Raw genomic sequence first — 21,923 nt, 5'->3', positions numbered from 1 at the left:
CTATGTTTAACTTCTTATGGAACTGCCAGACTGTTTTCCACAGTGGTTAGACCATTTTACTTTCTTGACAAAGGTTTTGAAGAATGAAGTTGTGTAGCCTATCCATTTTCTGCTCAGTGTAGTCCTTTATCAATTTGCAGATATGTGTTTGGGTCCAGCCATGATGGGCAATGGAGTTCCATTTTTAGTTTTCTTTTATTACCACCTATAATTATAAACTTGTTGTTTTTGAATTACAAAGGACATCAGAGAGTTTCACATGTTCTACAGCAGTACTACCCAATATGGCAGCCATTGGCCATATGTGGCTGTTGAGCATTGGACTATTCTTAGTGCAATGAGGAATTCAATTTTTAATTTATTTAACTTTAATGTAAAAAGCCATGTGTGACCAGCATGGCCATGAAATTGTTAGATAACAACTGAAATGGAGATGTGGAGACTCAGGCTCAGGAAGTAGAAGTTACTTGACCAAGAACAGCTAGTTTACTGTGGAAACCGGACTTGTTCCTTCTGTGACCAGTCAAGACTATCAGAGTACTTAGAAATGGAGAAGGAGAGCCATAGACAGTGTGGCCAAACATTGAACCTGACTTTATACATACTATCTTATTTTACATTTAAAATGTTCTAAAAGGTAAGTAGAAGGAGTAACTCGATTTTTATAGATAAAGAATCAGAGTGTGTTATTCAGCTTTCTGTTGTGCCAAAATAACTGAGAAAATCAACTTACAGGAGGAAAGATTGATCTTGGCTCATGGTTTTACAAGTTTCAGTCCATGGTCAACTGATTCCATGGCTCCAGGCCTGAGGCAGAGCAGAACGTCAGAGCAGAAGGAAAAGAGCGTGATGGAGGAAAGTTGCTCAGCTCATAATGACCGTGAAACAGAGAGAGAGAGAAAGGCAGAGAGAGGAAGGGTCTGGGGTGGTAAATGCCCTTCCAGGGCACACCAACTTCCTATAAGTAGGCCGCCTCCTACAGTTTCCACCACTTCCCAGTAATGCCATCAGCTATGACTCTGTTAATGGGTGAACCCATTGATGAGGTCAGAGCCCCCGTGGTTTAGTCACTTCCTGAGAACTCACCTCTGAACATTGCTGCATTAAGGACCAAGTCTTCCACGTGTGAGGCTGGGGGACACTCCAGACCCAAGACATAACACGAGAGTGTCAGATTAATTAGCTGCCCAGTGCAACCAGCCGACATGGGGTGGAACAGAGACTGCAGCCCAGTGTTTATTCCAAAGTCCATGCTCTTTCCATTCAACTCAGTGAAGACACAGTTATTGAGGGAGGAAAACTGGGTAAACGATGAGACAGGGTTATTTGGATAATAACCATTTCTGAAGATTATTTTGGTAAGGGTCAACTGGAATAAAATGTGTGAAAGCAAACTAAGTACCTGGGCCACTGCAGGAGTTCAGTCTCTGCTGGATGAGTCTGGGCTGGGAGAAGTACTGATGCTTTGGCACAGAGGAGATGGAGGGGGATAGGAAGATGCTGGGCTCCCAAGGTATAGTCCTGGGAGCCACTGTTAGTGCCCAGGGCTGGAACACCCTGTCAGGCCTGGGTTCAGATAGGTTAGATGAATAAGATGGTTCCAGGCAGAAGAAAAAGAGGAAGGGAAATCTATGCAGAGGCTGGGCAAAGGCTCAGGACCAGGACTATTTGCACAGCACCTGCGGTGCCCCTCAGGACAGCGTGGACTCTGAAGCCAGATGGCCCAACTTGGGATCCTGACCTTGCAGCTTCCTAATTGTGACCTTGAGCAATATTTTTTTACTTCTCTGCACCTCATCAGGAAAATGACTGATCCTAGTACTTACCTTACAGGGTTGTAATGAGGATGAAATGAGCTGATGTATAAAAGCACCTATGGTAGTGTCTGATGACTGAGCAGAGGCATGAAAGATGCCCAAGAAGGCATGAAAGATGCCAGTGTTGACTATAATGATGATGGGGGTGACAGACAGTGGGGTGTGTGGCAGCTGCAGCCTGATCTGTCTCCTCTTGAACAAATCCTCTGAGCTCCACTACAGACAGGGCCAGAGAGGGTGTTCAGCAGCTGTTTTCTGGATGAGTAAAGGCATATAGGAGTGGCTGAGAAGAACCTGACAGCACACAGCAGCAGGGGCCTGGGGTCCAGCTGGGACCTCCTCCCTCGTGGCTTCCCCTCCACATATTCCATCTTGTCCCAGAGCAACACTCTGCTCCAGCACCTTCAAAGGGAATCTGTGGAGCAAACTTTGGGGGGGGGGGGCGTGTTCCATGTAATTCACACTTTGTCTTTTCTCCCTCTTCTCCTTACAGGAAAGAACAGCTGGAGGCAGCCGCCAGGTGAGTTTCTGATTATAAATTCCCTTCTCCCCACCACTGGGTCAGGGTAGAGGGTCCAGTTCTCCCAGTATGCTTTGGTAGGTGGGTGGCCCCCGTGTGGCCATGCTTGTCACAACATAGAGTCTCTGGGGTCACTCTTGCTGCTGATGGCATTCTCCTCCATTTTCATGCAGACATAATCAGGGAAACTTAATGGGAATCACAGCAGCAGCCACTTACTGTCCTCTGGGCCAGGTTTTGTGCCAGGAATTCTCTCTGTGTTGCCTCCTTTGGTCCATACAACCCCAGTATAAAATAAGCTTTGATATCCTCCCTGGTGGGTGAGGGGAGTGGGGTTCACAGAGGTTGAATCATTCCCCCTGGTTTACACAGTGGATGAGTGGCAAGACTAAAATCCAAAGTCTGGCAGGTCTGAATATTAAGAAGTTATTTCCATTCCATGGAGTTTCATTTGCTTCTTGGTCTCACACATGGTACTTCAGAAAATGAATCAAGACCATAATTCATTGTCCCCACACCTGCAGATGCTTCCCAGCAAACAGTCCTCACTGCAGGCTGCTACAGAGACTGCAGGAGCTGCTGGGTTCTAAGCATCTCTCTATCCCTCCTCCTTTTCCCTCTCAGAAGAGGCCCCAGTGACAGGGAAACCGTGGACCCTGCTACAGACTGTAAAGAAAGGCCACCTTGTAAATACCACTGCAAACTGCTTATGTATTTATAAATATAAATAATTACACACACATTCTTATTTGTTGGAAAACCACTTACAAGGCCTCATGTAGACTTTTAGAAAATTGTTATTTTACTGTTCGTTTTAGCTATGTATGACAGTAGAATCCATTTTGACATAGTTATACAAGCATGAAATATATTCTTGTATCTTAAGCCAATGCTATGCTCCTAGAGTTGACAGAATTTGGGCAGAGGAGGTGCCAGGAGCCTGGACTGCTTGCAGGGAACCATTTGAGAACACTGGCCTTTGGGAACCTGTGATTGGACAACCTTGTCCCCTTGAGTGATCTGCATGGTGCTCTCCCCATACATCATCCTGCTTGGAAGAAACCATTGCAGTCAGAACCATCAATTTCCCTGCAGAAATACATGTCAGGCTTTCCATGAATGTGTATGTATAGTGAATGGAGAGTTTCTTGCCTGCACCTAGCTTGGACTGTAGAGGCCATCAGGGGTGGACTGTAGAAGAGGGCTAGATGAATTTTGATGACAAGGTCAGAGGACATTTTCTAGAGAAACTGCAGCAGCTCATGACTCACAGAGGCAGAGTGGGAAGACAACCAGAGTACTCATCTAGATAGATTTATACAAACTGAGAACCCTCGAGGAGACAGGCTCACCTTATATCACACAGCCCATGAGCAGCAGAGGTTATATGATCCAGGTCTCAAGACTCTCTCCAGCGTATTCTTTATTTTCATTCCCTCCAGACCAATGAGGTCTTCAGTCATGCATCAGTTCACAATGCTAGTAAATTATTTAATCTGCCTTTGGAGTCTTTTCCATATAGACATAAAGAGCACATTCCCCAAACTGATTATCCATATATAGAAGAATGAGACCAGACCCTCATCTCTCACACTGCGCAAAATCCACTTAAAATGGATCAAGGGATTGGACCAGAAACTATGCAACTCCTAGAAGAAAACATAGGGTCAACACTCCAGCAATGACTTCCCCAATAGGACCCCTAAAGCTCAGGAAATAACGCTTTGAGTAATAAATGGGATAGCCTCAAATTAAAAGGCTTCTGCACAGCAAAAGAAACAATTGGGAATATGAAGAGAGAACCTACAGAATGGAATAAAATCTTTGTTAGCTACTCTTCTGACAGAGGAGTAATATTCAGAATGTATAAAGAACCCAAAAACTTAATGCCAAAAATCAAATGACTCAATTAATAAATAGGCAAATTAACTAAATAGATACTTCTCATAAAAAGTGGAAATGGCTAAAATATTTTTAAAAATGTTCAACATCATTGGCAATCAGGGAAATGCAAATCAAAACTACTCTGAGAATTCCTCTCACTCTAGTCAGAGTGGCAGCCATCAATAGTACAAAAAATAATAAATTCTGGAGAGGATGTGAAGAAAAAGGAACACTTTTTACACTGTTGGTGGGACTGTAAATTAGTACAACCATTATGGAAATCAGAATCCAGGATCCTCAAAAGGCTAGGCAGGGAACCACCATATGACCATCTATATCACTCCTCACTATTCATCTTAAAGAATTAAAGTCATCTCACCACAGTGATACATGCACTCTCATGTTTATAGCAAGACAATACACAATAGTCAAACTACGGAACTAGCCTAGGTGTTCATCAGTGATGAATAGATTAAGAAAATGTGGTGTATAAACACAATGAAATCTTATTCAGCTACAAAGAAGAATGAAATTATGACATTTTTAGGAAAATGGATAGCACTGGGGAATATAAGTTAAGCAAAAGAAGCCAAACTCAGAAGGTCAAGGGCCACATGTTTTCTTTCATATATGGAAGTTCAAGAGGAAAAAGAAAAGAGCAGTAAGAGGGAATCTCATCAAAATCAAAGGGAGACGAGTAGAACAGAGGAAAGTTACCAGGGGGAAGGAGGAAAGAAGGGAGGGATAAATACCGGGGAACAATATTGGCCAAATTATGTTATTATATTATGTGCATATGTATGAATGTGTAACAATAAGTCCCACCAATGTGTACAACCATAACACACCAGCAAAAAATATGGGAAAAAGAACACATTCCAAGACCCCGCTAGATAATTGTAACATCAGATAGTACCAAGCACTAGTATGATTTTTTTTTCTTTTACTTACATACCCAGGTCAAAGTTCAATTTATGAATTAGATACAGTAAGAGGTTAGCAATGATAGCTAATAATAAAATGGATATATTATAGAATACACTATAATAAAAGTTACATGGATGTGCTATGTGTGTGTGGGGGGAGTGTGAGTGTGTAAAAATCCTACTTTGCTTTTCACCTTTTCACTTAGAGGAAGCACTTTGCAGCTTCCCATGGGCATGTCCAAATTGCCAAGATCACTCCTCCTGCTATATAGAGATATTATGAAATAAAATAAGTATTTCTTGAACACAAACACTGTAATACTTTACCAGTCAGTCTGATATCTGAGATGGCTACTAACAACTGGGTGAGTAGCATATGCACCATGGATATGCTAGACAGAGGGATGATCCACTTACCAGTTAGAACAGGGTAGGAGATACAAGATTTCATCACATTACTCAGAACAGTACACGATTTAAAACCTGCAAATTGTGTATTTCTGTAATTTTCCATTCAATAATTTTAGGCCATGGTTGACTACAGGTAACTGAAACCACAGAAAATAAGCTCACAGATAAGGAGGACTATTATACATGGAAAACATCACTGTGGATTGGATTTGGCACTTCTGGTTAAGCTAAGGATCACATAGATGAATTTTGAAGCTTTCCGGGGGTTAGGGGGGCTTCTACAGTTATAGGAAAGGGTCCTCTGAAAACTGGCTGTCAATTTGCTCATGCCACCTTCAAAAGTCCTCTACTTGCCTACAGGTGCCATTCCACGATTTCTCAAGGTTAGAGTTAGGGGTTTGCTAGCTTTTCCTGTTCAGAGGATCAGTTATATAAGCCAATCAGTACCACTCATGCAGGATCTGAACAGGTGCCTGGCTGGGTGACCAGTTGACCAGTAAGGTGCCAGGTGGAGTGCAGGAACACAACCTGGAGGAGGATGAGATCTGGAGGAAGGAGGGAGATCATCAACAAAGAACTCAATTTCTTTACCCAAGAAGGCAGCGTGCAAGGTTACTGCAAAAATGGTCAGTAATGTGCACAGACAAGCAATGGATCCTCCCTGTCCATCATTTGCTTCACATGGCTGCTGCCCCCATTGGGCACTGTGACCTTGCCTTATTACTATCTACATTGCCAATCAGGTTTTAATTTTATCTTATCGCTTCCTTCTTATATAAGTAGCCACACACTTGTTTGTCAACCTGAGGGAAAGAGCTATGCTCTCTGATTTAACAGGTCTCGGTGCTGCGCCAGCTTCTTGGTGGGGACTCAAGCTGCCACTTTATGAGGGCTGCCTTCCTTGACTGTTCTGATTTATGTGGACTTGAGGAATAAAAGTTCAGCCAAATCCTTACAATGATAGGGAGGTTGGCCCTGACCATTTTATGCTTCTTTCTTAGGATCAGTGATTCTAAGGTTAATCATAAGGAAAAGAACTGCCTTCACTGTGGCTTTGATAGATGCTGACACTTCACATGTCGTCCTACTTGGTCCTCATGAGAATGCAGACAGTGGAGAATGCCCACTGCTTCTCACCTGGTTCAGATGTCTTACTCATCATGTGCTTGGGTCGGACTCAAAGCTTCCCTGATAAAGCATACGTGTGTGTATGTGTACATATACATGTATACACATATGAGCATAAATACACACAAACATATATACATGTTATATACATATATATTATATGTTCACATATATGTATATATGAATAAATCCTTTTATAATTGTCTTTTCCTCTCTAGGCCATGAGCTCCTTGGCACTAATGCTTTGCCTGAGATACAGGATGTACCTATAAATACTTGCCAAGTAAATGTATAAATGATCTGTTGAAAGAAAGTACCCTACCTCCTTTTTACTTACCAAGGAAATCGACCTCACTTGAGTGACACATAGGAATGGCCAGGTGGGGCCTCTCTGCCCCTCACCTGGGATACCCTGGCCTCATATCCTCCCCTCAGGGCCATGAGCCTGGTCCTCACAGCCTTGAACCCTCACTCAGTCCTGGATCCAGAGCTCTTACCTGCTTCTTTGCTGTCTGGCTCCTTCTTATCCATCAGGTCTCAGTTTCAGTATCACCATCACCTTCATCTGGACAATGGAGACTGGCTTTCTAGTTGATTTCCTGTGCACTCCAGAGGGCTTCCCTGGCCGTCCTACCTGCATCAGTTACCTCTGGCTCTCCCTCATGGCTCTCCCTTTGCCTTCTCACCAGCTCTCTAGCAGTGCATGCATCCATTTGCTGACCGTGTTGTCCTGACTTTGTCATGAGCTCACAGGAGGCCGAGAACTACACCATCTACTCAGGTCGCTATCAGAGCCTAGCACTCACAAGGTGTCAAACACATCTCCTGTTGGGTAAATTAATATGAGCTTCATTTTTGGATGAAGAAACTGAATCAGAAAGAGCTTATGACTTACCCAATCTAAAATAATAACTGCAGAGCACAGACATGAATCCATCTCTCTTACTCCAAAGCCCACATTATTTCTACTATACAGCACTACCTTGCTCAGTTAAGGTGGGATGCATTTTATTAATCAGAATATCAAATGTTTTCTTCCTTCCTTCAGCATCATTATAATGCCTTCAGTGCTCACCTGTGCCAGCCACTGCGCTAGATGGACGTACAGACTGGAAGAGCCAGTGGGCCCCAAAGCTTTTATTTTGGATGCTCAGCCTCAGTGCTGTGGATAGTTAGAAGGGGTGATTCTTTGTTATGGGGTCTATCCTGTGCATCTCAGGGTGCTTAACAGCACCTCTGGCATCCGTCCACTAAAAGCCGGTTGAGCTCCCCAAGTTGGATCAAACAAATGCGTCTCTAGGCATTGCCAAAGGTTCTCTGAGGGATTGAAGCCACCCCCAGGCAAAAACCATTGATTTAGTGGAAGGGTCCCTTGTGAGTCAAAGGTTTGATGATGACGGCCAAGTGCCGTGGATGGGAAATCATAAAGTGTGCCAAGGCACGATGCATGAGATTTCACTCATCCTGCTCATTATCCTGAGCACCTAGACGTGCTGATAACTGAGACTTGAGGCTGGTACTCAGGCCAGGTTTTAGATAAGAATAAGAGTCATTTAGATGAAAGAAAGGCTGAAGGTTCTCTCCGGCTGAGGTCACAGCATGTACCTAGTGCTGAATGCCAGGGAACTTTGTGGAGTTGAATGTGGCTGGAGTTTCCTGGGTGGTGAGACCTCAAGCCAGGGCCCAAGACAAGGGCTGTGACTGCCAGGACAGAGCCACCTAGATTTCATCCTCTGTCTCCAGTCCATCTAGATCATATTTGGAAACTGTCTGTACCTAACAGAGATGGGATCCAGGCTTTCCAAGGAAATCTGGTGTCAGCTCCAAGAAGGGCTTTGCTTGCAAGACCTGCAGTACCCTGTGAACAAGTCCTGGATTGTACACTGGAAATCTGTACAGAGAAGGGCAGTATTGGGCCTCACGTTTCAGTGGTGAACTTTGCTTGCATCTGATTATCCTGTGGGGTCTTGGATTTCAGGCAACACAATTAAGAAGTAAGCTGATCATACACTTTGCTGGAAGAAGAATTCTGTAAGCCTCTTAGGCACAAGGGCTGTGAGTAATGCAGAGCCAAGATTTCTGACTTTGGCCCTACACATCTGGATCTTAACACAGTCTGAGTATTGTCTGTGACCAACACAGTATTAAGTGAACATGGCCAAAGCAATTCAGACTCTAAGAGTTTGGACTAAAGCATTTAACTGACAAAGAATTAGGTCCCAACACAGATAGAATCAAGAGGGCCTGCTCATTATCTTTCCAAAATTATGCTGAAATTTCAAATCAGGATAAAGCGGCTGCCATTCATTTTGTCTTGCTTAATTCATTTGGAATTAAGCTCCTCCCGTACTTAGTTCCTGCCAGTAGGGGTAAAAGTGCAATGTTGAGTGTTTTGAGATTAGCATTAAGAAGCCCTGGAAAATAATATATAAATCCCCAAAGCTCAGTTCATGAAAAAGAATAAAATAAAATTTAAAAAACCCACACAAACCTTTTTTTGTGACCCAGGAAATTATATCCACTATTTTCACAAATGTGGTAAGCTTTCCACTGCTTCTGTGAGAAGAGGATTATTTACCAAGATAATGATGATAGCCAGCATTTATTGAATGCTTCCTGCATCCCAGACAGTGGGCAAAGCACTTTACAAACATTACTGCATTTAACTCTTTGTCAGCTGTGTGAAGCATGGGCTCACTGTCTTTATTCTGCTTGTGAGGAAGCTGGAGACCAAAGAGCACAAGTTATGTGTCCTGGGTCACATGATTCACCAGGATGTCTCTTCCCAAAGCCCATGATCTGAGGTGCCATGCTGAGCATCCCGATGTACTGGGCAGGGGAGTGTGCTAGGCCCAAAATAACTAGGCAGAGGCTCTGCCTAGCAGATGTGGAAATGGTTTCTCCACACAGTGTGTTAATATGTGACAAAGAGAAATACAACATGACTTTGGAACAGATGAGGAGTATCTAATTTCCAAGGGGGGACACTTGGACATAGATTTGCAGATAGGAATGAGATTATCTGAGGAGGTGAGAAAGGGAACTGCAGGCAGGTGGACCTGTGTGTGGGAGGTCCCTTTGGGAAGGACAAAGGGCTTGGTGCAGATAGAAAGATGGAGCCACTTGGAGGTTTGGCAGGACAGGTAGGCCTGGGCCAAGAAGGAAGATGGCCTGCCAAAGCCTCTTCTTCCTTGGTGGGAGGTTTACCTTCTCTATGTGTTCAGTTCACTTCCTGCCTCATCCACCATTGACATCTTCTCTGTCCTATCTGCTATTCACCAAATATTGGTCAGGAAGGCAGCTCCAAAAATCTTGACTTCAGCTCAGGGAAGATGGAGCTGGTTGAATATTGGAGTTTATCTAAATGTACCCTGGGCTGGTTCTTCATGGAGTCCTTCAACCAAACTGCCGTGAGCAGTGCGGGATGAGAGAGAATAGCCCCCAAGGGAGCAAGAAATAAGGGGTTCCCATTGCTTATTCTCATAGTCATCTGTTTATTTATTTATTTATACAATATTCCTTAGTGACTTCTCTATACCAGGCTGCAGGCAGGAAGTGTCACAGATAACATCATGTGTAATAGTCCCCAAGCCTCTATGAAGCAGTGTTGTCAGGCCCCTGTACCAGATGAGGACCTGGTGCTCAGGGAGTTCAGGAGTTCTTGGCAGGGGTGGCATTCCCACCTGAGCCCTGCAGCCCCAACCCCAGGACCTCCCTCCACACAACCCTAGGCTGCAAAGGCTGAAGCCCACAGCTGTCAGTGAGACTGGCTTCTCAGAACACAGAATGGTCCTGGGCCCACAGGGAACTGATGGGACCCCCATATGCATTCAGCCTCTCATGAGAGCCCATTTTGTGCTAAGCCCCATGTGGAGTGGTGGAGAGGAAGCCAATGACTGGAGCCTATGTATGTGGGAAAACATGCAATATGACTCTCCAGAAATCTTCACACAGAAATCACTATTTCTCATGCCAACTAGTGCAACAGCACAGAGGGTGGGAAATAGAGGGAAGAAATTCATATCTATTTATTTTGGGGGAGGGATGTATTGGGGATTGAACTCAGGGGCGCTCCACCACTGAGCCATATCCCCATCCTTATTTTGTATTTTATTTATAGACAGGGTCTCACTGAGATGCTTAGTACCTTGCTTTTGCTGAGGCTGGCTTTGAACTCATGATCCTCCTGCCTCAGCCTCCCAAGCTGCTGGGATTACAATTGTGCACCACAAGAAATTCATATTTAAAGAGCACCTACCATGTATCAAGTTCTTTGTCAAATCTTTGACCAACATCGTCTCATTGCAAACTAGTGGAGCAGGGAATGCTTACCTTTATTTTACAGATGGGGCTCCTGAGGGTCAGGAACAGCATGGCTTGGCCAATGTCAGCCAGATGGGAAGGGTGGCCTCAAGTGGAGGTGTTATTTTGTACCAGGAGCTGATATTTTGTACCAGAACAACTGTATATTTGTTATCAACTACTTTTTGTGCCAAGAACTTTTGTGGCAGTCTGGCAAAATCCATGGACTCTTTCTTAGAATACTTATTTCAATCCATAAATAAAATATAATATGCAGTTATGAAAGAAACTGGTTAAGTATTAAATAGAGTTAAATACTTAAAAGTTTGAGCTGTCAAATACATGCTCCATTGTGTTGAACTAAAGGACAAGACCTAGTGGCAAGTTGAATAGTGTGATAACCTTGAAGCTGCCATGAGCATAAACAATACCTTGAACTAATAGGACATACAATTATCTATAATTTCTTTTGTGGGCAGTTATAGGAATTGGGGATATTGGTGGAGTTTGTTACCTGTATTTGTTAATTGAAAGAGATGCTAAATTTTAGTTAAAGGCTAGAAACTTAAAGGTGTCATTTTCCACCCAAGTTTCTGTACCCCCTAGATTCTGTCTTTGGATGGCAGGTTAAAGGTGCCACTTTATGGCTTTATGTTATTTAGTTCTGTTCAAGGGGCATTTGATAAGGATCTGCCTGTGTAAGTCATATTTTGCACCACAATGTGGTAAAAAGGAAAGACAGAAAGTTATTGATATAGAGGAGAGAGACATGAAGAAGGAATGAATCTTTGCAGCATGAACTATGAGACAGGCACCTCCCAGTAGCCCCTCTCATCCACAGGGGATGCATCCAAGATCCCTATGGATCCTGAAACAGGGTGGTGCAGAGCCTGACATACACTGGGTGTTTTTTTGTTTGTTTGTTTGGTTTTTTTGTTTTTTGTTTTTTTTTTTTACATATACACCCACACCTAAGATGAAATTAAATTTACAAATTAGACACAGTAAGAAATAAACAGCAAGAACAAATAATAAATATTTATAATAATAGGATAAAATAAAAGCTATGCAATGTGCATGCATTCTGTCAAAATATCTTAATCCTTCATTGCACTCTAGTTACATTTTCAGATAGTGGTAGACAGCAGATAGCTGAAACTACAGAAAGGGAAACCGTGGAGGGGGTCTCCGCCCTTACTGTATCTTATGTGCGCCCCACTTTAGCATAGGAGGAAGCTGGGTCCAGAGAGTTGAGGAGCTCGCCCAAGATGTGAGGCTGGGCACTGGTGCCCAGCGTGTGAGCCCCACCCTGTCCTACACTGGGCACCGCTCCCCATCAGCCTTGGAGGAGGACGTTGAGTCTTTATGGAGGGATGGGAAGTTACAAGAGCCTGCACTTAAGGAGGAAAATTGTTCACTTTTGCTTATTTTGTAGCCAAAAGCTGGGTCTCTTGGATCGGGTTCGCCTTTCTAATCCTCGTGGTAGCAATACTAAAGGAAAGCTATTTACCCCTCTGAATGTAGATGCCATAGAAGAAAGTCCTTCTAAAGAGCCAAAGCCTGCTGGCTTAAACAATAAAGAGCGCTTCCGCACCGCCTTCCGCATGAAAGCCTACGCTTTCTGGCAGAGCTCCGAAGGTAACGGCCTCCTGTCCTCCAGTCCTCCGCCTGTCTCCCGGACTTCTGCTCTCCTGAGCCCACCTCCTCCCTCCCCCCCTTCTCCTTTGAAGAACTCTTGAGTCCCCAAAGTGCCTCTCCCTTCCCTCCTTCTCCCTCATCTCATTCATGTCCCTCCAGGCATCAGGGCTCATAGGACAGGAGGCTCCCCAGTTAGCTGCTTTCCTGGCCTTCTCCGGGGAGCTGGGGGCAGGTTGCCATGGTTTCTGAGGTGGCCCTGAAGGGCAAACAGCTGTGCGGGTCAACTTGAAGGCAGAGACCGGTTGCACAGCCATCTGCAGAAAGACGCCTGAGTACCCAGGTCTGGGAGGGGGAAGAGGGGTCAGAAAAGCCCTCTCAGGTTGAGGAGCCATAGGAACAATGGCCTCGTGTGCATCTTCTGCTCATGAAGAGGGAGGGCCAGCAGGAAAGCAGTGACTCCCGTGTCTGAGGCCATGGGTCCTTGACTCTCACCATATTGCTGGGTACTCTCTGGGACCTGTGAAGTGTGAATGGCACAGATAGTGATTTCCCCAGGTCTCCAGGACAGACCGACAGAGAAAGAATCCCACTTCAGATCTGTCAGACTCTGAGGCTCACACAGGTGTCCACTGCTGTCTCATGGGACCTCTTGGGTCCTGTGGGACATACTTTGCCCACTTCACATGCCCTCCCCAGTCCTCGGGCCTCTAAACTCAAACTTCTGGACAAAAAAGGGGGGGGTGCAAGGAAGGGTGGGTGCTGTGGCAGCTGGAGGCCACAGTGTGGCCCGACAAAGCCTGAGGCCTGGAAGCGCCTACTCCAGGGAGGGTCTCAGAGCCTCCCCACGTGTGGAGGCCTGCCATTGACTCCTGTGTCTTCCTCCCAGATGCTGGGACAGGTGATCCCATGGCAGAAGACAGGGGCTACGGAAATGACTTCCTCATCGAAGACATGATCCCCACCCTCAAGGCCGCCATCCGAGCCGTCAGGTAATGACCACCCCCATCCCCTTTGTGCCTCCCTGGCCCAGCTCAGATCCCCAGGACATGGCTTGTAAGGTACCCATGGGCTTTGGGCAGGGGCAAGAAGCTTCCAGTCACTTCTGGCCAACAACCAAGGGTATTAAAACTCTGAGGGGGACCCTGCCTCAGGAACAGTGGCTCTCCTTGGCCAGTGGTCTGGTGACTCCTGCTCACCTTGCTAAAAACGTGTCCTCACTGCCCTCCTGACAGTTCTTCCCACTGCCACACTGTTCTATGGGTTTAACCAGCATTTATTCAAAAGGGTGTCAGAACAGAGGGTATACTGATAGGGGGTTTTCTTCCTTTATCAGCATTTTACTCAGAATGGCTTTTCTTCTTCCCATCTTCATTAACATTGAAACAAGATAATAAATTGGAGACCTTTGGATTCTGTGTTAGAGGAGATCTTTTGGATTCTGTGTTAGAGGATTCTATAATCAACCCTGGTGATTTCTGGTTTGCTTTAGAATTCTTCAAAAAAATCAACAAGAACGCAAGCTTCATAAGGGTGAATCCTGGGAACTCATTTGATTGTCCAAGAACCAGTCATGATATTTTCAGCAAGTTTCCTGGTCCTATAGATCAGGGAAGCACAAGGGTGTAATAAGCTGTAGACTTCAGCAAAGTCTTGGTCTTGTTTCTCATGGCACCATCATGGACAGAATGAAAAGGCTGGACGAGAACACAGTACCTGGATTCATAACCAGACGAAGGATCTTATTCAGAGAAAACTAGTTAATGACTGTGTTGACCTAAAGGGAGGGCTCTGCAGGATTGCTTCATGTTCTGGATTGTGCCCTCTAATTTTTAGCATTTTCCCCGATGCCTTAGTTCAAGGGTTGGCAAACTTCTTCTGTAAGGTGCCAGACAGTAAGTGTTTTAGGCTTCAGGGTCCCTAGGTCTCTGTTGCGAGTGTTCAGCTCTGCCACCATAGTACAGAAGCAGTGGTCGTGCTGAGTTCCAGGATAGCTTTACTTCCAAAAGCAGGCAGGGGGCAGGTTTATCCTGTGAGCCTTAGAATTCTGACTCTCACCTTAAGTGAAACTAGGAAAAGGTCAGGCTTATAAAATGGCAATAATTTGGGAAAGAGGGCAAGTAATTGGGATGCTATAATCAACAGGTAGAAATAAATGGTGGTTTCATGCTGGAGCCATGGGTCACGACAAACAGAAAGGACTTCCAATGCACCATGTCAAAGATCTGTGCAAACACAAGTTGAGAGGGAATGGGAGGGGCTGGGCCCTCTGACACCGACTGTTAGAGAGTACACTGACACTGCTCAGCAGGAGTTACCCTCAAGAGGAGACGCTCAAGGACCTCAGCAGCCCATCATGCCTGACCTTACTGCTTCCCAGGAAGATGGAGTGAGGGTTTGACTTCATCTACTGTTCTAGGTTCTCTAGGTAACAAGGAGACTTAGAAAATCCAGAGACCAGAAATTAACTTTTTCTAGGTGCCCAGAGCAAAAGAATTAAAGAGTCTATTGAGGAGAAGATACACCAGCTGTCCTCAAATAGAAAGCATTGTGACAATGACTAAGAGCATGGGCCTCATAAGTGCACAGGATCAACTCTGTGCTCATGAGCTAGATAGCCCTGGGCAGGTGCAGAAGCTTTCTGAGCCATAGTCAAATCATACTAAACTGATGTATTAGCAGATTGTTCATAAGTGTGATGCTCAGCATCTGGCATGTAATGAATGCTCAATGCATCTCAGCTCTGTACTTACTACTATTGTCTCATTATTCAAATGATCAAAGTGAGGTAATCCTGCAGGAAAGATGCCAGCCGGCCTAATTACGAGTGGTTCAAAGGGATAGAACTGCAACAAAAGGCCAGAGACTGTCCCTAGGTGGTTTTCTCTGCTCTCTCTCCCCTGCCCTGACTTTGCTAGCCTCCTGTTACAGTTCCCTTCACCCCCAGCATGATGCACAAATGCCCCTTCTTTGCCTTGTAGAATTCTGCAATTCCGTCTCTATAAAAAAAAGTTCAAGGAGACGTTGAGGCCTTATGACGTGAAGGATGTGATTGAGCAGTATTCCGCAGGCCACCTCGACATGCTTTCCAGGATAAAGTACCTCCAGACCAGGTAAGAGAGTCCCCCCCTAATGGACTGGTGGGACTACATTCTCCCTGCCACTCAGGAATAAAAGTCAGGTGAAACCTTAGAGCTTACCATGAAAGACATTCAGAAGTAATGGAAAACGCAGGAGAGAAAATTTAAGGACAAAAACTCTCATCAAGTATTGTGGATGTCAAAGCCAACAAGTACCAGACCAAATGGGCTGTGAAGATACTGTGTGTCATTGCCACGGCCCAGCCGAGGTCAGCACCCAATCATGGCTGATGGAGAGGAGGCGGCATATATTCCACTGGCTCTCCCTGTGTTGCTTTGCATGCTGCAAAAAATAAATACAAAACCCCATTAAGTCCAGCTGGCTAATTCTATATGTGTATTTTTTGACCATATTAAAAATTTTAAGTGTTATTTATAAAAGTGAAAATATGCAAATAGCATCAGTGTCCCACTATTAATTGCAACCATCTTAATTCAGCACCTGGATACTGTGCATATGTGCCCAGTCCCTTAGAATCTTCAAGGTGTTTATTGCATAACAGGTGCCATATTTCTGATGTGGAAATGAAAGCTGAAAGAGCCAAAGATTTACCTAAATTACCCAGTGAGTATGGTGGCCTGTAGGTATCACATATGCTATTGTCACAAGGTCTATCTAAGATCTGCCTAGATCTTGTGATGATCTTAACTGATATACTGTGTATGAATGACATGATCACAAACACAGACACACACACACACACGCATGCACACACACTGAGAAATACACATGACATGCACACACTCTCCCTTGTAGGGGACCTATAGAGAAATTGAGACAACTCAGATGAATGTGAGTCCTTTCTGGGCTTGTCCAAATAATGTCTCCCCACTCGAGGCTCCTGCGGAGTTAACAGAGAGACCACTCTGCAGGGGTTGGAAGTGAATGATGCCATCAAGTTGAAGGTAAGCTTACTTTGCCTCACACAGTTTCAGGCAGTCAGAGCTCAGTGTCTGTTGAACAAACGGATGTGTGAGCGAGTTCTGAGTGTGATATTCTATTCTTTATGCAAGTGTGGCTCTCTTAGAGACCAAGGAAGGGAGCATGATGGCTAAGACAGACCCAACTCCACAAATATCAGCCAATTTTAATAAGCACAGACTAGATGGTGACAGTGTCATAGTTTTTAATATTCATCAGGAAAGTGTACTCCTAGGAGTTGTGGCCAGAGCTTGAACACCTGGATGACCACCTGTGTTTCCCCAGCCATGCTGATACTGCAGGGGGCTAGATGGACAGAAAAGCTGATTTAGTATGAGATATGGCCTGTCCACAGAGATGCGCTGGGTTTCCAATGGGGAGACAGAGATGGGTACTTCCAGATGCATGGTCTTAATGGTCCTGCTTCCACCCCAACTCTGCAGCATGAAGGGATACATTTCTCTCTCGTTCATCCCAGCTCACAGAGAAAGCTGGTGTCTCACAAGTAGAAGTGGGGTGCAGAGCCAAGATTGGTCCCGTCCTGGTCATAGCCAGAGGTGTCTGCAGATCAACAGGCATCTACACACTGAAAGATGGAGTCTAGGACTCCTCTGTAAAACTCCCTAATTAAATGGTTTGGGGAGGGATAAAAGAGCTGGGAGATACACAGGCTTGCCACACACATATGCCATTTCCTGTAACAAATAACAAGATGCAGTCCTCACCCTGTCTCAGTGGTTTGTCTGCCTCCCTCCCTCTCCCTGGGGACAGGAAAATGCTCTCAGTGCCATCAGACAGAAAAAGATGGTAATGTACTATGTGCTAAGTTCTTTTTCTTTCTGTTTCTCTTCTCCTCTGTCTCTTTTCCCTTCTCTTACATATTCCAAACCCACAAGTCATTCTGACTTGCTTTCCTTCCAAAACAAAGCTTTGTGTAATTTAATATCCCCCCCCTTTATTTTTTGCCTTTTTCAGAATAGACATGATTTTCACCCCTGGACCTCCATCCACGCCGAAACATAAGAAGTCTCAGAAAGGGACAACTTTCACCTATCCATCCCAGCAATCTCCCAGGTGAGACTTGTGTGCACTGACTGGTGGACCTGTGGCCCAAGCCTGTGGAGCATCCCCTCCCCCAATCCTTCAGCTGGGTCCTTCCCACCTCTCTTCCCAGACCATGTAGATGATGCTTCTTTTCACGGTTTTGGGAGAAAAAAAAAATAACCACCTTGTTATGAAGCAAGAGGAGACACATAAGTTTGTTGAAGCAGGAAGGAAGAACACTTCCTGTTAGGAGCCCAGTTCCTTTTCCTGCATCTTCCACCCTTGACTGCTGTCTCTCCCAGGACAAAGGCAGAGAAGGCAATTGCACATCAGGTCCCTGACACACTGCAATTGGAGAGCGGTCCTCCCTCTGAAATATTTGAAAGTTTAAACAAGGAAGAGTCCTGTAGAAGGCCCACAGCTTGTCTTTCATCTCTTTATTCTCAAATGTGTTTGAGTCAAGTAAGGAGTCCCCCTTAGGGACATCATGCACCTTCCTTTTATAAGGAGAGCTCAGGGTGGTGATCAAAGGCAGCTGCTCCTCAGCCACAGCCTGGGGGATGGAGTGAGGGGACCATAGACCCAGAAAGTATGCCCTGTCTACAGGAGGTGACTGTCACTCTATTCTGTTGCTGCTGATCCTAAAAATGACAGCCCTCTGCTGCCAAGTAGTCCAAATTTTTTATAAAGAAAGACTGATATCCAGATTTTTTTTTAGTAATTCCCCATTTTTATGTATTTTCAAATCTGGGCAGCACAAAGAAAACACTGGGGGCCAGATGCAGCACATGACTTATGACATCTGCTTTAATTCACAGTTGCTCAGCTAAAGAGAGTCCAGAGATTTAAAGGGAAAAAGCTTAGGAGAGAGAAAAAACAAGAAGGGACTTCATATGAGCAGTTCTGAGCAATAGTGAGACTCCTCTCATCCATATAAAGTATAAAAATATTGAAGCTAACAGCAAACACACCATGCATCTTAGTCCCATTTCTACCAGCATCCTTTGTTTTGCAAAATTTTCCAGAAGCAGTTTTTGCTTCAATTCTCAGTAAAATGGGCCACATGCAATATATGTAGACCCACTGTATAGAATTTCAGAGATCAGATAACCCCTCCCCACCTTCACACACACACATCGCTCTCTCCAGTCAGAGGCTGAAAGGCAAGGGATGAAACATCAGCACTACCAGGTGCTTTAGTAACTTCAATACAAAGTGCCTTCAAGTTTTTCTGCAGTAAGGTAAGCATGAAACCATCAGTGGGGAAGCCTGGAGAACACCAGCTTCTCTCATGAGTCTGGAGACTTGAGCTCTCCAGCCTTGGTGAGCAGAAGAATGAGAATGCTGATCTCCGGGGCCATGGCCTCCCTAGCAGGAATGACCTTGCAAAGCAAAACTGTATATAATGATCTTAAAGAATCATTGGCCTTTTCCTAGGAATGAACCATATGTAGCCAGAGCATCCACATCGGAAATGGAAGACCAAAGTATGATGGGGAAGTTTGTCAAAGTCGAAAGACAGGTAGGTCTTTCCCTCAGCAGAAAGCCAACATGGGGACTGACTTCCAAATGGCACTTTTCATAGGGGCACATGATACTTGAGCAATATTGACTACCACTCAGAAAAGGAGGTGGAGCCTCATCCCTGGGTTGGCCTTTATTGTCTGGCTGACCACATACAAGGTAATCTATTGTTCTGAGCCTCAGTTTCCCCATTGTAATCCTCATGTAGTGGTTGGGAGGATTGAGTGAGCTGACACAGGCGAACTGCCTGGATATAGCTCACCACCACCCCATGCACTCCACGGTGGTCCCTCAGAGATGTGCCCTGTCCCATCTCTCACCGCCTCTCCCCTCCTTTTTTCTAAGTCCCTCTCAGGGCTTGGCCTGTGGAGTGGCCAGGGCAGGCTGTGGGTGTGAAAAGAGAAACCTGCCCACCCCCAGCACTCACGTGGCGTACCTCTTAACGTCCACAGCCAAACAGCTCATATTCTAGCATCATTTGCCTAATTTTGCACTTAAGGTTTCCTCTACACACATATCCATCCTTTTATTTTGTTCATAATCCACATTGGATCTATGCAGAAGAAATGAGAGAAAATTTGAATAATTATTCTGTATTTTGACCCATCAAGAACGCTGCTTCTTCCAGAGGCAGAGGCAGGAGGATTGCAAGTTTGAGGCCAGCCTTGGCAACTTACTGAAACCCTGTCTCAAATTTAAAAAAAAAAAATAGAAAGGGCTGGGGATGTAGCTCAGTGGTAGAATGTACCTGGGTTCCATCCCCAGGACCACACACACATTGTTTTTTTTAATATTTATTTTTTAGTTGTAATTGGACACAATGCCTTTATTTTATTTATTTATTTTTATGTGGTGCTGAGGATTAAACCCCAGGTCTCGCATGTACTTCCTGAGCGCTCTACCACTGAGCCACAACCCCAGCCCCACATTGTTTCTTATTTTAAAACTTTAATGTGTATTCTCAGTTCTTTCATTTACCAGGTCTATGACCTTTGAGTCACAGAGTGTGTGAAATAGAGTCATACACCAGTTGTTCTGTGGGTCAGACGTCATGAAGGCTTGGATGTCATTTCAACCCTCTGCTTACACTGTGCTTCATATCCCCGGATGATATTGTTCACATGCCAACTGCAGCATCTCCCAGGGAACTGAGAATATCACATACATGTGCACGTGGCTTGTGTATACACCCTCCCAAAAATTCAAATACATTTCCCATTTAGGCAGACAGAAGCAGAGGTGGCTTCCACTGTACCCCTAAGGCTCTGGGTGGGTCTCCAGCTCCACAAAGTCCTGCACCTGCCCCTGCACCTCCAGGGTTCACATCAGCCTGTGGTGAAACACACTCTAAGAATCCACAGGATTCTGGGTAAACACTGTTTGCAAACCATGAACTCCCACTCCTTGCTAGGAGTAGCAACAAAGAGCAAGGCCACCTCTTCCACTGGGGGACCATGAAGGCCTATAACACTTTCCTCAAAACATCTCTCTGCTTCCAGCCTCTGCCTCCCAGAAAGGCCCTGCCTAGGCTATTTACAGATTAACACTCATGCAGAGCTTGCTAGGAGGCACAAAATAAACGACTAGTTGCTGTTATTATTAAGACTTGCATGAATTCTCTTCCCTTCTGGAAAGTTTATTCATGCTATGTCCCCCCCAACCAATAACCATGATGCCCACGCCAGAGGGAGCAGTCATGCCCAGTCCCTTGTATTTTCCAGGTTCATGACATGGGGAAGAAGCTGGATTTCCTTGTGGACATGCATATGCAGCATATGGAGCGGCTGCAGGTGCATGTCACCGAGTACTACCCGACCAAGGGGACCTCCTCGCCAGCTGAAGGGGAGAAGAAAGAGGACAACAGGTATTCTGATTTGAAAACCATCATCTGCAACTATTCTGAGACAGGTGCCCCTGATCCCCCCAACAGCTTCCACCAGGTGCCCATCGACAAAGTCGGCCCCTATAGGTTTTTTGCACATGACCCGGTGAACCCACCCCGAGGGGGACCCAGTTCCGCAAAGGCTCAGGCCACTCTGCCTTCCTCGGCGTCCACATATGCAGAGAGGCCCACCGTCCTGCCGATCTTGACTCTTCTCGACTCCCGAGTGAGTTACCACTCCCAGGCTGAACTGCACGGCCCCTACTCGGACCACATCTCGCCCCGGCAGAGGCGTAGCATCACGCGGGACAGCGACACACCTCTGTCCCTGATGTCTGTCAATCATGAAGAGCTGGAGCGGTCTCCGAGTGGCTTCAGCATCTCCCAGGACAGAGATGATTATATGTTTGGCCCCAGTGCGGGGTCGAGCTGGATGAGGGAGAAGCGGTACCTCGCCGAGGGTGAGACGGACACCGACACGGACCCCTTCACGCCCAGTGGCTCCATGCCTCTGTCGTCCACAGGGGACGGGATTTCGGATTCAATATGGACCCCTTCCAACAAGCCCTCTTAAAAGGGGTCACTGGCTGACTCCTCCTTGTAATGTAGACAGACTCTGTATAGTTCACTTACTCTCACATCCAGCGCTTACCAGCGGGGACACCAATGGCTGCATCAAGTGCATGCGCGTGCGTGGTGGCCCCCCACGAGCAGGGGCTTCTCACGACCTTCTTCCTCCCATGTCGCCACAACGAAGCTGCTTCCTTTCAGCATGGTTTGCATGACTT

General features: G+C 45.5%; 1 protein-coding gene across 1 annotated transcript in view; it reads left to right on the top strand.

Annotated features, from left to right (window-relative positions):
* Positions 1 to 21,709, top strand: part of KCNQ3 (potassium voltage-gated channel subfamily Q member 3) — a gene marked incomplete at its 3' end in the record, with an annotated part of 315,551 nt that extends 293,842 nt beyond the window's left edge. Inside the window, exons 9-15 of the mRNA XM_081266634.1 lie at positions 2,311 to 2,337; positions 12,424 to 12,626; positions 13,513 to 13,615; positions 15,605 to 15,736; positions 17,661 to 17,759; positions 19,167 to 19,251; positions 20,975 to 21,709. Of these exons, the coding sequence (XP_081122760.1) occupies positions 2,311 to 2,337; positions 12,424 to 12,626; positions 13,513 to 13,615; positions 15,605 to 15,736; positions 17,661 to 17,759; positions 19,167 to 19,251; positions 20,975 to 21,709 (1,384 nt within the window). The remainder of the gene's footprint in view (positions 1 to 2,310; positions 2,338 to 12,423; positions 12,627 to 13,512; positions 13,616 to 15,604; positions 15,737 to 17,660; positions 17,760 to 19,166; positions 19,252 to 20,974) is intronic.
* Positions 21,710 to 21,923: the final 214 nt, after the last annotated feature.

This window comes from Spermophilus citellus (assembly GCF_964194105.1).
Source record: "Spermophilus citellus genome assembly, chromosome: 14".
Classification (NCBI taxonomy): Eukaryota; Metazoa; Chordata; class Mammalia; order Rodentia; family Sciuridae; genus Spermophilus; species Spermophilus citellus.
The sequence above is the reverse complement of the archived record's forward strand: the minus strand, read 5'-3'. Positions and strand labels throughout refer to the sequence as shown.